The sequence below is a fragment of the Microtus oregoni genome, unplaced genomic scaffold, assembly GCF_018167655.1.
Source record: "Microtus oregoni isolate MIOR12 unplaced genomic scaffold, Mior012 000005F_ref0000423, whole genome shotgun sequence".
In the NCBI taxonomy this organism is placed as follows: domain Eukaryota; kingdom Metazoa; phylum Chordata; class Mammalia; order Rodentia; family Cricetidae; genus Microtus; species Microtus oregoni.
In genome coordinates this window covers 66,164,085-66,181,805 of record NW_024543064.1, presented here as the reverse complement: position 1 = coordinate 66,181,805, position 17,721 = coordinate 66,164,085, and the positions used below count along the sequence as shown (strand labels likewise).

The 17,721-nt window shown below is 40.0% G+C and overlaps 1 protein-coding gene across 3 annotated transcripts in view; it reads left to right on the top strand.

The window, feature by feature from the left end:
• Nucleotides 1-17,721, top strand: part of Lurap1l (leucine rich adaptor protein 1 like) — a 59,813-nt gene that overhangs the window by 30,670 nt on the left and 11,422 nt on the right. For 2 of the 3 annotated variants that reach the window (XM_041653069.1, XM_041653070.1), the window contains exon 2: nucleotides 15,774-16,188. In XM_041653069.1, coding sequence (XP_041509003.1) covers nucleotides 15,774-16,148 — 375 coding nt within the window. In that variant the 3' untranslated portion in view covers nucleotides 16,149-16,188. Of the gene's footprint in view, nucleotides 1-15,773; nucleotides 16,512-17,721 lie in introns of those variants that run through there. The other variant, XM_041653067.1, reaches the window with a different exon arrangement.

Sequence of the window (17,721 nt, the reverse complement as noted above, 5' to 3'; positions counted from 1 at the left end):
AATTCAAGATGTAAGAGCTGACTAGAAATATGCCTGAGTCACTGGCCAAACAGTGCTTGAGTTAAAGTAGTTTCTGTGTGGTTTTTCGGGTCTAAGTGGCTGGGAATGAATGAGCAGTTTCAGTCTCCATTTTTCCTCATGGAATTCACCTTGTTCCTAACCAAAAGATGTATTTCCTTAGCTATCTTGAAGTATTCAATTCAGTGTATCACTGTACTGGGTAATTGGAATGGCTTTTTATATCAAACAAAAGGTGAGGAATAGATAAATTAGTTAACAATGATTGAAGACCAGGAGACACTAACTTGACAGTCACTTGCTAGGCTACTGCCCCGATTCCTTGGTTTCTGTTCCCTCAGCATCATCTGTACTGTGCTGAAACTACCTCTGTTTGTGTCAGTTCCCATAAGATTCCTCGCAGTGTTTATCGGTGGATACCATATAAGAACGAACGTGTTTCTTCAAAAGAGGCCGAGGACAGGAAACACAGACATAAAACAAGCCTTTGCTGAGGACATCTACAGCGCAGTGAGGGCAGCCATTGGGATGGAAAGGGTGGACGAAGAAATCAATATTCCAAGGGCCAGACTTCTGTGATCTAGAAGAAAAGCTTGCAGAAAAGTTCTCCAGGAAGTGTCTTGGCTTTTTCAAATTTTATTTCATTTATATATTTATGTTTTGTTTCTTCTTTGATTTCCTTGTAGTTGGGATTTGGGCAACCTGATACCTACATCTAGCTCTCTTGTTATTTACAAATCCTTCTGTTGGATCACAGTATGATTTTTCTTTGGCTGCTGTCTAGTTGTCTTCATGGAGGGCCCTGCACCCAGAGAACACAAGAAAAGTTTGGCTAAGAAAGAAATTTTTTAATTCTAGTCCCCCCTCAATTTGGGCTTATATTTAGAAAGGAAAATTGGAAGGATTCTTGGAGTAGACTTAGTTATTTTATTAAAACACTGTCGTGTATACTTGAAAACAATAAATAGCTATAATTTGAAGTTAGAACACTTGAAAATAAAAGGTATGTTTACTTTTTAATTTTATGTGCCTGAGTGTTCTGCCTGTATGTATGTAAATGCACTACATGTGTGCCTGGCACTTGTGAGGATCAGTAGAAAACAGCCTTAGATGCTCTGGGTCTTGAGTTATAGATGGTTGTAAGGTGCCTTGTGGGTGCTGGAAATAGAACCCAGGACCTCTGGAAAAGCAGCCATTGTTCTTAATCACTGAGGTATCTCTCCTGCCCACCATATTCTTCCATAAATGTTTTTTTTTATTATATCATCAGCATCATCATCATCAACGTGTGTGTGTGTGTGTGTGTGTGTGTGTGTGTGTGTGTGTGCGTGCATCCATCCTTTTATGTGGGTCAGATGTTATGTAACAAGACTTTTTACCTGTTAATCCATCTGGCTGGTCTTGTATGTCATAATGTTATTAGTGAGTGGTAAAAGATTTTCTCAGTTTAGTCCACAGACACATATAGAACTTGAAACCTCATTTTCATGGTTTTGGACACAGTACACTAGAAAACACAGGCCACCGACTTCAAAGGGTTATTTTGCACTTTAGCAGAAAAGGAATGTTTTCTTCACAGATCTTAGCAAGATGACAAGCAGACAAAGAGAGCAACCAGCTATAGCCACTGTTGCCTCCCATATTATTTAGACAGGTTTCTGTCTTCCCACAGAGACCATGAAGTCATCCCTTCATGAAACCAGATTGTCAGTTTTAGGTACCCCTGAAGATGTATAAAATGTGAGACTTCCTGGCCGCAATATTCCTTAACTGCTGTAAGTGACTGTTTACACACATTTTGAGGCGTACTTGACTGTGTAATTAAAACCTGCCATTATCTAGTTGTGAAATGGACCTGATGTAATCACAGGGTCAAGTAAAACATGGGCCTGCATAGATTGGAAACAACAAAGCAAGCAAACCAGAAACAAACAAGAAAGAAAGAAAGTGAGAGAGAGAAAAACAAAGAAAGAAAGAAAGAAAGAAAGAAAGAAAAGAAAAGAAAAGGAAACCAAGTTCAGGGAATGTAAAGTGGAAAAACCAATAGTTAGTTAAAAGTTCATTCAAAACAAAATTAGATAAATGTACTGTGGCTATATATTTTCTCAGGAAAAAATTAAGATCAAATCCCTCATCTAGAGATGAAACTGTTAAACGTCCCTTAGAGCAATAAAACTTAAATTTTTGATATAATCCTGGCAGAAGTCATTTATTTGCACATCTTTGAGACACAAATTTCCAAGTTCACTTATGACCCTGTAAGTCTGAGCCAAATTGGTAGTAAACAGCAGATTACCTGAGAAGAAAAATCAACCTAGGCAATCAGATCATGCCCTTAATCTGTTTAAGGCATGCCCTTAATCATCTGAGGATATGTTGAAATTTTATGTTTAGATTCAGAAGTCTATTTCCAATAAAGTTTAAAAGTCTATGATAAAAATAACCTTATTAAGTTGTTTTTGGTCTTTTCTAATAGGCCCAGAGGATAAAAATGAAGGTAATAAGGTTTATTTCTTGAAAGTGAAGTTCTTCAGTTGGGGTGATAGTCTCTGCTATCTCTGTGGATATTACCACAGTGGCACACAGTCTCTTGGTAATGTTAATGTTAAGCTTCTTAATAGCTCTTAAATAAAACAAAAGAAAACCTTTGCTGTTTTGGCTACTATTCAACCACTCCATGCCTCTCCTATCAACAGCCAACGTCTGCTAAGTTTTCTCCTGCTAGTGGGTTATGGGAGAGGCTGGCTGTGTCCGACCTGGACTGTGAAGGCTTTCCATGAAGTTGAAGGGGAAAATAAACAGTCCATACTTGATTAAACTTCAATCTGATTCTCCTTCACTGTGATGCTGTGGATACGCAATTCTTGTGGTAGAATTGATTTTCCCTCTTCCCTTCAGAACTTAAATATTTCTGTAGTTTAAATTGTTTGTTAAAAATACATAGTTTCTGGGATTAAAGGCGTGCGCCACCACCACTCGGGAGGCAGAGGCAGGCGGATCTCTGTGAGTTCGAGACCAGCCTGGTCTACAAGAGCTAGTTCCAGGACAGGCTCCAAAACCACAGAGAAACCCTGTCTCGAAAAACCAAAAAAAACAAAAACAAAAACAAAAACAAAAACAAAACAAAACAAAACAAAAAAAAACAAAAAATACATAGTTTCTTATCCTTATTCTCTTTGGGTTTTTTTTGTTGTTGTTGTTGTTTGTTTGTTTGCCTTTGTTTTTTATGCTGTTCTGGTCTGTTTCTAGACTTCTCTGGTTTTCTGTGGCTGTTGAAGATGAAGAAGGAACTGGGTTTGGAGGCCTTTAAGTGGGGCTCCCTGTTAGCTTTAGTCAGAGTGGGGCTGTTTGCTGTTTAGGCTAGCTGTGGTGTCAGGTGACTGAAATCTCCTCCTCAGGGACTCCTGTTTGACAGTCTATTATCTCTCACTTTTCTCCAGCAGTCCTAACTAGGATCAAAGGCCTGAAGCACTTTCCCTCTTACCCCCCCCCCCCCCCCCCCCCCGTGTTACACACTAGTATCTGGTTTGCTGATGGCAGCTGAAGGCAGAGTGTTCTATAGAGAGCTTGACTTGAGGGGTTTCCCTCTTTTAAGTTGGTTATGCTTTACGGAAAACCTAACTTTAATAGTCTTTGTAAAACAACCTCCTTTAAAGAGAGTCTGCTTAAGGAGAGCAGAAAGATCTGAGAGTACACACTGCAGAGCGTCCCTCTTCCTGCCCGAAACCCAGGAGATCAGGGGAACTCATCATGACTCCTGGAGGTAAAACTGAAAGTGTGGCTACAGGTTTTGACTGACTCACAGGCCGGTGCTACCAGGCCTACACCACCTCACAAACTGCCCTTTAAAACACTGCTGCTGACATTAGTCCTGGCTTGGGGTAGCCTGCTTCTTGACTTCTGGACTTCTGTGTCTGTACGCATTGATTTTATTGACTTGTGTTCCCGGCTTCAGTTTGCCTTGTGACCTCAGTGCTATGGTTATTCTAATGATGTTGCTGGCCTGCAGTTTCTTCAGCTTCTTTTCTTATTGTTTGTTACTTGTTTGACTAGAACCATGATGGGAACAATCAATCAGCTTCAGTAGTGTGTGTGTGTATGTGTGTGTGTGTGTCTGTGTGTGCGTGTGTGTGTGTGATGACATACATATTGACAAATATGGCCTAGGAAGTTTATGATAATGGCATTCTTTTTTAGTATTCCCAGAGCTGTTTTTAAAAGGTGAGACCTGAATAAATCAATAGAACAGAAAGTAGAGGTACTGCAGAGGGTGCTGGAATATTGCAGGTGTTATTACTGGGCTTCCCTTCCCACCCTTGTGTCCACCCATGAGGCTTACAGCACTGCTCCTGTCTGGAGAGTCCTGCCTGTAATCCCAAGTGAAAATATTTAGTTAGTTTTGGGCACTGTGTGGAAAGCAGGAAAAGACTGAGACTCGTGCTTTGTAACAGATCGCAGGTGTAGCCAAAACACTAACAACAGGTGAAAATAAGTACCACAATAAGACTCCAGTGCTTCAGTTATATTTCCTACGCAAAGCCATCATTTTACAGGGCACCCGTTGTAAAGAAAGTGAATTAATGTATAAAAAAATTCTGGTTTATATTATACTTATTACGAGAGAACTTTATCTCATCCCATGCTTCTTCAATATTTTTTTCTCTTTCGAGGCCAACTCAAAGTGAATTTTCAACTTAAATGAATAATTTTGAAAAGAAAAATTATAATAGAAGGCGATTGTAAATTTTGAAACTTCAACAACGGCACTATGTTCATCTTTTAGTTTGTTCCAAATTCTTCTTCATATCATGTCCAAATGTTATGATGTAAGTCTAGATTTGCTAATCAGTGTAATTATTCACTTTTTATTTATATTCAGGAGTATTATGTGAGTTATCTCCATCGAGGGTATCTGCTGTGTCACTAAATATTAAACATTTTTTCCGCTATCACACCTCAGTGTAAGAAACAGCCTTCTCTGGTGAAGAAAGTTTGCCCCGTGGGAAATCAAGATAGCTATTTAAATATTGACTTTGCCTTACTGAGAATAGTCTTTGTTTTTACTGATAAATACTTTACTACTTACTCAGTTGTTAAACACCCAGCTGTTAGATATTAGAAGAATAACATTCCACAAACACAGTGGCCTGCCATTCTCCTTAAGTATCTACAAGCTGAAAACCCTCCAAGCCCTTGCTGATTAAAGTGTGGCTGGATTGCCACAGTGATTATCAGTGATCTGTGCTCCCCCAAATTCAGAGTCATCAAAAAGCAAACTGTTTCAGAATGTCTTTGAGTCAGCGGTCTGAGCACATTTTAACTGAGTGCCCTGACTGAGAGATTCTAGCAGATTCCCACCAAGGTCCAGAGCAGGGGTGAGGCTAAGGACTGCAGTTATCTCTAGGTTCAATTCTGCAAGAATGTGCTTCCAGGCTCACTGAGGTGCCTAGGAATGGTGGGCAGGGCTTTCCCCTTTCTGGCTATTGCCTAGAGCTTAGCAGGTGGATCTCAGATTGACACTAAAACAATAATCCACATATAGAACTTGACCATTTCCATAAACGACATCTTATATTTGAGACAGTGTCTTGCTGAGGAACCCAGGTGGCACCATCATCTCGCGTCAGGCTCCCAAATTCCTGTCATACCTACCTCAACATTAATAATTTCCTTATGTTTTACATTTATCACAAGTTCTGTTTAGTAGTAAAGATAAAGGTAACTCCTTCCTTCCTTCTTTCTTTCTTTCTTTCTCTTCTTCTTCTTCTTCTTCTTCTTCTTCTTCTTCTTCTTCTTCTCCTTCTCTCCCTCCCCTTTCCCCTTCCTCCTCCTCTTCCTCCTCCTCCTCTTTTTCCTCCTCTTCTTCCTCCTCCTCCTCCTCTTCCTCCTCCTCCTCCTTCTCCTTCCCCAAGACAGGGGCATTCTTTTTTTAAATCATATATCTGGAGATAAAATTCCTAAGGTATAAAATGAAAGTCCCTAAAAGTACTTAACACAAAATATTGTAGATTAATAAAGCCTTCTTTATCTTCCCAGTGATTCTAAAACCAACACCTCTTGGGATGCATAAGCTGCTTATTAAGCTTTCAGGAGCTTTGAGAACTTCCTGTCAGACTCACTATTAACACATTAGGTATGGCTGTACGCCTACAGATCAGTGTTATACAAAGGTAGCAAGCACTCAACCACTTCTTGATGATCTTACTCCTTCTACTTCAGTTATAGTCTTGAGGCAAATGTCTTCTGTACATGAGAGGGAGGCTGTACCCATGGAATTTCAATAATATGGTTATCTAAATTAGTGAAAAGATCAGTTGACATGCCAGCATGGATAGGGGAAATTCACTAGGCCTCACCTCCTAGATGAACAACATTAGTGGATGACGAGAATGAAAAACAAGTCTTCCCCAGGGATGAGCCTCCTGATGTTATCCAGTCCCAAATGGTCAGTCCTTAACAGATTATATACGGCAACACTAACACTAAATGGAGTCAGGAGTTGTACTTATAAATTTATATGTATACATGGTACATATGAATATATAAGTATATGTAACATATATACATATATACACGAATAATTAAAGAATAAGAATCCATGAATTTAAGAAGGTTTGGGTAGGGACACTCAAGCAATTGTAGGCAAAACGTAGAAATGATGCAAATATGAAATTCCCCAAAATAAAAAATATAATCTTTCTGTTTGTATCTAAGAGATAAAAATACTCTATATGAGGTGTTCCAAATACCTATCAACTGCATTTGCTGACATCACATTGCTAACTCGAAATTAGCCATGGTAGGAGAATGCATATACAAAAACTGGAAAACACTATAAATAAGTCTTTGTGTTTTAATTAATTGATTCTAGACTTTAAAAGGTCAGAGATGATTTTAATACTGAAGACTAAACTTTAAAATGTCCTTGTTGGGTTTGAGAGATGGCCCAATGGTTAAGAACCCTGGCTGTTCTTCTAGAGGACTTTGTTCAATTCCCAGCACCCTCATGGCAGCTTACAACCTACCCTCTGTAACTCTGTAGGCATCAAGCACACAAGGTGTAATAGATGTATATGCAGACAAAAAATCTGTACACACAAGATACAAAATAAATACATTTTCAAATGTCCCTGTTACTTTACTTACAGTGAAAAGGGACTTGAAATCTTTGTTGTATATTCAAAACCAGTTATACAGTTCACCAAAGGAATTGCTGACATCATGGATAAAGCAGTAACATCACCAATATAAGGCTAACACAGCTTTCAGTGTTAATGCATACTCTTTTACTGTACTAGAAAGTTTAACTACAGGTAACTCGAATTTAAGGATAAATAATTACTGAGAAACGCATCAGTGAGGTGTCAGCAATTCTTTCTTTGTAGGTTCCACACATCAAAGAGTTCATCAAGAACAAATAAGGCATTCTTTGAGGAGCAATTGGTTATCAGATGTTTGTAGCAAAGGCTACCTTGTATGTTACTGCAAATGTATCTATCATTCATTTTCCATATTAACTCAACTTATAATTTGTTTATTTATATGGTACAGTTTGGCTCTTAAATGCAAAAAGTCCATGTGTCCAAAGGCTTGATTTCTGACTTGGGCACGGTACTGGAAAGTGGTAACATATTTATGATGTACAGCTTTCTAGAAGGAAATTGTGTTGCTGGGCATTGTGTCTTGATACTGGAATCCCAACCTGTTTCTCTGTTTCTCATCCATTGCAAGTTAAATAGGCCTCCTTCCCATGCACTCTCCCTGTGGGGTACTATTCTGCCACATGACCAAAGTGTGTTGTGTGAAGACATGAGCCAAATAAATCTTTACACCTTATAAATTGATTATCTGTTATTGCAACACAGTGGTGGGATGTTTCAGTCACTGCTTCATTTCTGTGACGAAACATCATGACCAAAGCAACCTGGGGAGGAAAGGGTTTATTTGCCTTGCCCTTTCATATCATAATCCATCACTGAAGGAAGTCGGGACAGGAACTCAAACAGGGCAGGAAACTGGAGGCAGGGACTGATCCAGAGGCCATGGAGGGGTGCTGCTTACCAGCTTGCTCCCTGTGTGCTGTAAAACCATTATTATACTCCAATCTGGGCTAAAGTGGGACTATATTATTATAATCAACCACACCTGTGACTTAATTGGTCTGTTTTCTTATATAACCCAGGACCATCAGCCCACAGGATTTTCTGGAGGTGTTTTCTCAGTTGAGGTTCCCTCCTTTCTGAAAACTCTAGTTTGTATCAAGTTGGCATGAACTAGCCAACAATACAACAGTAAATAAGTGTGTATGTGTGTATTGGTTGTGGTTGGTAGATGAATACTTGGCATTATACCACCCTGCATCCTCTTAGAAAAGAGACCTGGTCACAACCGGACACACACTTTTAATCCCAGCACTTGAGAGGCAGATGGATCTCTGTGAGTTCGAGGCCAGCCTGGTCTATGAAAGCTAGTTCTAAGACAGGCTCCAAAGCTACAGAGAAATCCTGTCTTGAAAAACCAACCAACCAACCAACCAAACAAACAAACAAAAAAACCTGGTCACTACAGTCACAGAGAAGTAAACCCTGTGACCTAAACCTTATTTGGAAATGCTACTTTAAGGAAAAGATGGAAATGGAGAATAATTGATGTTAGTGGAAAACCTTCTGGTCTATGTTCTGTGTGGAGCAGCTTCTCTGTTGTGAATGTGAGGCGTGTTTAACTCACTCTAAAGAAGTTTTGGCTTAGGTAATTTTCAGTCTGTTGCATTAACCTCAGATGTGCTTCAGACAATTGAAAAAGTTGACATTCAGTCTATTAGAATATGAAAAAGGTATTAGTTTGAGCACAACCTGATGAGATAAGAAAGAAAAGTTGTGCACCTCTCTTTAGCAAGGGGAAGTCTCACCGGAAGGAGCTGAGAAGTACTCATAAGCTGCCCTTGTCCTGGAACTGGTTTCAGGTTTAGTGAAGTCACACGTGCCTCGTTCAAATAACCTAACTCAGCTGTCTGTGTCATCAAAAGTGTCACTGGTCAGCTGGACTGACGGCAGTGTTTCCTCAGTAATGTGGTCATTGGGGAAATTGCTCAGCTATCAGGCTTTGGGAATAGAGCAAACTATTGTAGTTACAGTTCAGTTCTACCAGAGAGCAATGTAAATGAAGGCTGTCAAAGCTGACAAAGGGTGTCAGAGTTCAAAATTAAGCCCTCCCCTTTTCAGTTAGAAACAAATTTTGCTCCGAATTTTGAACCAAACGAGAAAGGTGGGTGTGGTCACAGGCATTTCTCCTGAAGGTTCTAAACCAGAGTCACTGAAGGGAAACGTGGTCCAGTATCTTCCCAGACTGCAGAGAGACAACAGTGACCTCATGGGTCTGCTGAGAAAGGCAGATAGAAAAATGTGCTGTGTAATACAGCTATCAATAAAGCTCTCAGGACATCCAACCATGAGTAGGCAGGAAGTCTCTTGCGATTGTTAGATCATTACGTGGTGATTCATAGAAGGAGCAGAATTAGGTACCAGAAGGTCACACAATGGAGACGTGCATTTCCTGGATAGCTTATGTCAATATGACACCACCTAGAGTAATTTGAGATGAAGGAACCACAATCAACAAACGACTCTACCAGATTGATGGAGGTGGGCCCAGGCCATTGTGGGTGGTACCCCCTGGGCAGATGGTCCTAGGGTGTGTAAGAAGGAACAGTCCTTGAGAAGTAAGCCTGGAAGCACTCCTCCGCGACATCTGCTTCACTATCTGCCTCCAGATTCCCTGTTAATAGACTGTGAGTAGAAGTAGAAGGTGAAAACATACCTTTGCTCACCACGTTACTTTGGTCATGGCATTTTATCACAGTAATAGAAGCCCTAAGAAAATGCATAAGCTAGGACAAGCTGCTGAAAAAGTAATATTCCAGTTACCTTTCCAATATCCCTCCAATTCATGCTTAAAATTTAAATATCTGTAAAATAAGTATGATAAAAATGTTGGAAATAAATATGACTCTAACAGAGTGTTGTCGAGAATCATATACTTTCTCCAACTGTAATTGGGAGGGATAAAGAAAGAAAGAGATGTTCATTGCTCCTTCTGGCTGGAAACTAGGCAAAGAGTCTAGCATTAAAGCCCATCTATCCTCTTTCCCTTGTCCCATAGACTTCATGATGGACTTGCAATGATCTTTCCTTTTCCTAATTCATATCATAGCTTTGGCTCTTTCAGGAATCCTATCATGTGTTTTCCAGTAGGAATGTGTAACTAGGAGACTGTCTGCTTTGTTTACTGAACTTGGTATTAGTAAATGAAAGGGTGAAAAGATAGAGGTCTTTATGGGAGGTATCTTACCTAGTCCTCAAGCATGACAATGCAATGTGAGACATTCCCATTTGGAAGATTCATTCAACAGGGTCAAGATTCTCTTTGAAAGGAAGGAAGGGCATGAGAGGCTTAACCAGTAAAAATATGGCTATGCAAGTATTGTAACTCGAGTTCAGTTCCTGGATCTCTTTTTTGAAGGGGAGAACTGAATCCAGCAAGTTATCCTCTGAATTCCACGCACATGCACACACATGCTGTGATACACATGCTGTGAAACACACATGCTGTGACAGACACATGCCTTTATTTATATGTATTCATCAGACATTTGCACTCACAAAGTAATAATAAGTAAAAAAAATGTTTGCCTGGGAACATAAGTATGATATTCATTAAGTTCAAATGGTGAGGATTCAAATAATTATTTTCACACAATTTTTGATAGGCTAATTATAATTCATGTTAAATTAGAATTTCAGTTTTAACCAAAAGTTTTTTGCTAACATTTCTTGCTGGAGCTTTTGAGCAAGAATTCACTGTCTTCTTATGGCCCATCTGATTTCCTCATAGCAAAAACAAGTTAGTTATCATACAGCCTCAAGGAAGACAAAGAATATGGAAGGAAAGTGTGGCAGTTTAGGATCAGTAATGCTTTCTTATAGAGTAATGCCTGAAATCAAACCTCAGTGGGGAATGGAGACAAGCGTCTCAGTGATCAGGATTCTTCTTTATTTCACAGGACTTGCTTTGCTGTCCATACCAAGCCCTGTGGTTCATAGGGAACAAAATAGAAATCCATGATTTTCCTTTGTTTTGGGGAATCTGAAGTCCCGCACACCGAGCTTGTTTGAGCACAGATCACAGGTAGATCATGTCAAGGGCAGACACGTACCGTGTGTCGCAATCCTCTTACATCACCATCTTGAAGATCAGTTTGCTAACTTGGAGAGAATATTACTTTAGTTTATGCATATGGCTGTTTTTCTTTTTTTATTATTTATTTATTTATCTATTAAAGATTTCTGTCTCTTCCCCACCACCGCCTCCGATATCCCTCCCCCTCCCCCAATCAACTCCCCCTCTCTCATCAGCCCGAAGAGCAGACCGGGTTCCCTGCCCTGTGGTGAGTCCAAGGACCTCCCACCTCCTTCCAGGTCTAGTAAGGTGAACATCCAAACAGCCTAGGCTCCCACAAAGCCAGTACGTGCAGTAGGATCAAAACCCAGAGATGCCCTATCATACAACAAAAGTATATGCTCAACTATGTTCATAGCAGCATTATTTGTAATAGCCAGAACCTGGAAACAACTTAGATGCCCTTCAATGGAAGAATGGATGAAGAAAGTATGGCTGTTTTTCTTGCATGTGTGCCCGTGCACAGGCCTAGTGCCCTCAGATCCCCTGGAATTGGAGTTAGAGACGGCTGTAAGTCAACCTGTGGATGTTGGGAATTGAAATCCAGTCCTCTGAAAGAACAGCCCAGTTCTCTCAGTTACTGAACCATCTCTCCAGCCTCCTCAGTTCTTTGGTTAATTGAAAATGTAACTGCGTTCTTCCTTGGATTCCATCATGCTAATTCATGACTGGTTCCTTTCTCATGAGAAGGACCATGTGGGACCAATGAAATACTCTGGAGAACGTCAGCACAAACACTACAGCCAAGCCCAGTGACCCGACTTTGATCCCTGAGACCCACACTGTGGAGAGAGAGAGAACAGACTCTAGAATGGCTTAAACTCCTGTCTTAGACACTTGTACACCCTCACCCTCTACACAGATAAATACATATATAAATGAACAATTTTTTTTAAAAAAGGATTGTTCGGAAGAGAACAGATCTTGACATTTTTGTTCTTAGGAATAGTTGCTCTTTGTAGATTCTTCATTTCAAATTTTGTACCAACCCAGTCCACCACTTGTTAGAAATGACATGAAGTTTCAGCACTTTCCCCGGAGGCCAAAAACTTACTTGGCACCAACCCGAAGATTAGAAGTGGCAGGGTGAAGGCAAAGCACACAGCAGGAATTGTAAAGATCAGGATAGGTTGTGGGGAGTGAGGAGGGAAAGGGGCCCGATACTGGCATGGCTTTCAAGCAGTCGGTACAGACACTTTTACTGGGGAGGAGAAACGTGGTTTGTTTGGTCTCTTTGTTCAGTTCCTTTCACTGGGTATTTGCAGAACACCTGTGCTGTGCTAGAACAAGTTATCGCCCTTGAGCAAACAGAATCATGTGTGCACTGTGACTCACAGCTTGAAGTCCGCTTCCCTTTGAGATGCTATCTTATACTCTGTAAATTTAAGCCTGGGAGAATCTATACTCAGTGCCAGAGTGCTGAGAATGAATAGAAATAGAAGTATATGCTTGGGAGTGCGTCAATCCTGGGCTGTTTTTTCCTGATGATTTTCCTTCCTTTCAAGCCTTATTACCACCAACCCACACAGAGCTCCAGGCTGCTGACCAAGGGTCCAATCTGGAGCATAACTAGTGTTCAGTCATTGGGCAGAGCTTGACTGAATAGGTACTATGTGCCAGGCACTGTTCTAGGTCTTAACAAGTGGTGATGATTAGTCAGACAAAGTCCTCTGTACTCTGAAACCCCTTCATGCACAATTAATAAGCTAATTAACTCTAACAAGTCATAAATATGCAGGAAATGATAGTCATGAAATTTAATCTGTAACTGTACTTGAGGACTGGGCATGATTAATCAGGAATGGGCTTTCCAGTAACATTGAAGCTCAGAGCTTTATGAGAGCCAATTCTCAGTATGCTTAGAATGAAGTCAAGGGGCTCTCAAGACTCCATCTGAGATCCCCACAGGTTCCTGCCACTGTGGCAAAGCTACACTGTTCTTGGTGCAGTCATCACAAAGACTGACATGAATTACACAGCATAGAAAGGCGGGGCAACCACTGGAGACAGGAGTAACATTGTGATTCAGTTTTTGTGGATTGCTCATACTCCCAGGGCTCATCAATACCATAGCCACACCTTCGTTCTGGGAGAAGGCCCTGTGTAACAGACAAGAGCTCCTGGAAGGGACCAGCAGCAGTCAACCACAGAAACCAGCACACCCAGCAATCTGGCAGACACTGTTTACTGCCCTAGAGCACACGGGGTTACATGCTCTTATATTTATAATCATTATCTGCATCAACAGGCTTCAACCACGTTACTTTCCTAACCCACCCCATACAATGACTCAATAGCATCTGAATGTTTTGCACATAGAAACAAAAGACTTCCTTACTTAAATCATGTTATGGTCAAAAAAAAAAAAAACTTTTGTCTTTTCATAGCCTATTTTCTTTTTATTCTTATTGCTCGATAAAATTGAAAAATATGTATGGGATGTTACCACTCTACAAGACCAAAATTGCTGACCAAAAAAAAAATGTATTCTTAGTACATATTAACCCTTGAGTTATTTAGTTTCTGGAAGTATGAATTTATTAGTGTCTTAAGATATTTCAAAGATCTAAAATTATTAAAAGTACTTAGGAATGATTTTACAATAGAAAAGAATGGTATGGATGGCTCTTTAAGGGACTTGTTGCTTAATTGAAAAGACCAATGTCTACACACTGATTTGTGATATCTATCACCAATCAGTCATAGTATAAAACTGCACAAAATTAAGCAATGTTGTGAGATAGAAACGAAAAGCACCATAGAGACCTTGTGGCAAAGCAGAAGCGACTAGAGTTAGTAACTGGGAGCAGTCCACTTGAAAGATTGAGAAGACGTTGAGACATAGAGTGGTGATGGTCCTAATCAGATCTGGACCCAGTTGGGTGTTTTCCTGGGATAAAACACACATATGGGAACAGATGTCTATTGTCCATCTGGGAAGTGGTTGGGAAATGGTCACACTAATCTTGCCCCATGCCTCTAATAGGCATGTGAAATATCTTCAACTTCAGAGGCTTACTGAAGAATCCTGTAGGAGTTTTTCTATACTCACCAGTGGATTGTGTGCATTGTTGATGATTTGTAAATATTTGCATGATTTGTACTTTGAACTGTGTAGATGGCTTTTAAGGTATGTGTGTGAATTTGGACACAAGGACTCTCAGAATGCCTTCTTCTTGGTCACAGTCATTACAAAGTCATTGAAACACCATAAAATAATGAGCAACTTGAGGCCTAATGAGTTCATATCCTTCTGTTTGGAAATATCATTGAGACCAATTTTTACCTGTTACTTTCTGTGTGGATTTATCCATTGTGCCTTTCACTGAGAATATGTAAAATTGCTTTAATATTTGAGTGAATCCAAGGTATTTTAGAAGCGCACTTTGTACTTCCTTATATTTTCATTATGTTTTGAAAATTCTACTCTAGAATGGAACTTTCTTCTTTCTTCTCTCTGTCTCTCTTTCTGTGTCTCTGCCTGTCTCTTTGGATTGAACCCAGAGCACTTAATTAGGCTAGGGCTCTGTTCGCACAGCACTATCCCCAGCTGTTATCTACCAGAGATTTTACCCCTTCCTGTTTGTTCACACATTCACTCAACCCAAAGTTCACCTTCAGTTATGAATTAACTCCCCGGCAGGAAGTCCTTTTGGATGAAAGCAAATTTCTGATGACAATAGGCTTCTTTTTCTTTGTGGTTTGAGTCACTCAAGAATGAATGGTTTTGATAAGTCTAGAGGCCTCCATATCTGAATTAGTCCTATCTCTGAAAGAGAATTGGCATGATCAGGTTTTTGGCTTGCTATCCCAAGTGGAAGAATGGGAATCCATTTTCAAACTGTAATGGCTGTGAGTAGGCCCTCTTGTGGCCACACAGGTCCCTGCCTCCCAGTTTGGTTCTCAGAAGCAAATGCATTATCCAGCATTCTTTGTGGAGAGGCAGTCGGAAGGATTGCCAGTCTCTACTGTATTCTTAACATTTCTTTCCTGCAGTTTTTATTTCTTTTTAAAAGAACATGAAAGTGATATTTCCTGCAGTATATTGTAACTAGGTTTTTCTAGTGAATGTTTATTTTTCATAATATTGTTTGGCATGTTATCATTTAATAAGCAGAGGTTTCTATAAAACTAGTGAGGATTCTTTCATTTATCCACTTTTTTTGTCAGCCCAGTACCATATAAATATAGATAAGGTATTAGTTTATCCAAAAGAAGAATGCATTTTTTTTAACAGACAAACTTGCCATTTGAGGGGTGTATTCAATTAGTTTGATTGGAGTTGGAAATTCAGTGGAGCTTTATTTGCTCACGGGTAGACTGATGCATATTGCGGGAGTGAGTTCTTGATTCTGACTTCCACCAGAAGCCATCAGTTCACAAGGAAAATGAAAGAAGAACATTTTAAAATTTTTCATGAATTTAAATTGTGGATTTCAGTACATAAGATAAGCAAATTTGAGATTTTGCTAGAACATAGAATAACTAGCATGTGTTTCTTCTCTTCCTCTCTGCCGTAGGTTGACCTCAGAGCCACTGATGTGAGGCTCATGCGCCAGCTGCTGCTCATCAATGAGAGCATCGAGTCCATCAAGTGGATGATTGAAGAAAAGGCCACCATCACCAGCAGAGGCAGCAGTCTCAGTGGCAGCCTGTGCAGCTTGCTGGAGAGTCAGGGTACCTCCTTACATGGCAGCTACAACAGCCTCCATGATGGCAGTGATGGGCTGGATGGCATCTCTGTAGGGAGCTACCTGGACACTCTGGCAGATGATGTACCAGGGCATCAGACCCCTTCAGACTTGGATCAGTTCAGTGACAGCTCCATCATAGAGGACTCACAGGCTCTGCACAAGCATCCCAAGTTGGATTCTGAGTACTACTGCTTTGGCTAACGACCCAGTTTTTTGCATGGGACTGGTGTGCAATTAACTTGTATGTATCCTTCTTCTCTGCTGCTATATTTTTGGTGTGATTTATTTTAATAAGGCAACCTTTTTAAAGAAGCTTATTTTTAAACTGCTTAATGATATTTCTGTTGCTCCTAATATTTCTCATCTAGACTGATTTATTTTTCTCTGTTACATCTTTATTTTTATTTATTATAATAAGCTTTCTCCCCTCTAATAGTAGCACAGATAAGTAGAGGGGAAAGGATAAGCAATAATTGTTTTCGCTTTTGTTTTCAGAGCAAGGGGTCAGGGATTATAAGAAAAACTTTGCTAAATTTTACAATAAACCAAAGTCTGATAACTTCATTTTGTTGCTTGTGTCCTTAAGTGATTTTATACTTTTATGTGCCTGAAAATATGAAGATATTTTACTGTTTGTATAATAAGTTGATCAAAATATTTGGCTAAAGAAAACATTAATTCAAAGCCAAGACATTTTAGTGCGTAATGAGCAATGCTGTCAGTCACAAGCATCGACGTGATTGGCCTTTGGAAGATTCTAACTGCGTAGACTTGGGTCAGTCCACACTGGTGTTAACATTGTAGACTGGTGTTTTATAATCTATGAGTTTAACTCAAATCTCGAGTTTACTTCCATTACAATATGTATTACTCTACTAGATTTCAAAGAGACATGGACAATAGTCTCCATGGACCCTTAGATTTCACTGAGTGGCTTAAAAGAGAGAGACGGGAAGACCGAGAGAGAAGTGAGTCTAATCTTATGCAGGACCATGCTTGTTGGTGGACATACAGTGAAGAGCACTCTCTCAGCAGCATACATGGTGGGACCAGGCAGCCAGATGAGAAACCCTCCCCAGGACGAAGATGCAGCCTCATGGGGCGGAAATGACTACCACATGTATTTTAAGGTCCATCTCAAAGTCCCCTCCCTTCAGTAGTTGCCTTGCCTGGTTACAAGGAAGCTAGTAAGTGTAGTATTTCAACAGGAAACTGTTTAAAAGGCCCTAAATTTAAAGATAGTTAGAGCTTTATCTATATTTTCTTGTATATATTTTGCCACTCTAGTAGAAAGTATAAACATGTACAGTCAGATAGACAGACAGCCAAGAGCAGGGTAAACATGGGGAAGTGAATCCACGAGAGCCTGAGATAAAGGGGTGGCAAATATTTATTGGGAAACACTCATGAACAACAAGGAAGAATCGCCACAGTCCCCTGCTCTGTGGGTGCTGGCAGCTGTGATCAGATCACTGACCATCACCCAAGAGAGAGAGAGAGTGAGCCCCATCTCTCTTTTAAAAGTGATCAAACCCACAGACAGAAGACCACACCTTTAAGTCCAGTACCCCCAAAAGCTGTTGACTAATTAAATTCCCACAGCACAACAAAAACATTATACTATACTATTAAGACCAACATGACCTGGGTATATTTTCATTTGTGCAATAAGTCAAAACACTTTTTTTGTCCTTTTGACATTTACTTTATTTTACTTTATATGTATGGGTTTGAGGTGGGTATGTGCACAAGGATACCTGTGCGTGTGATGGCA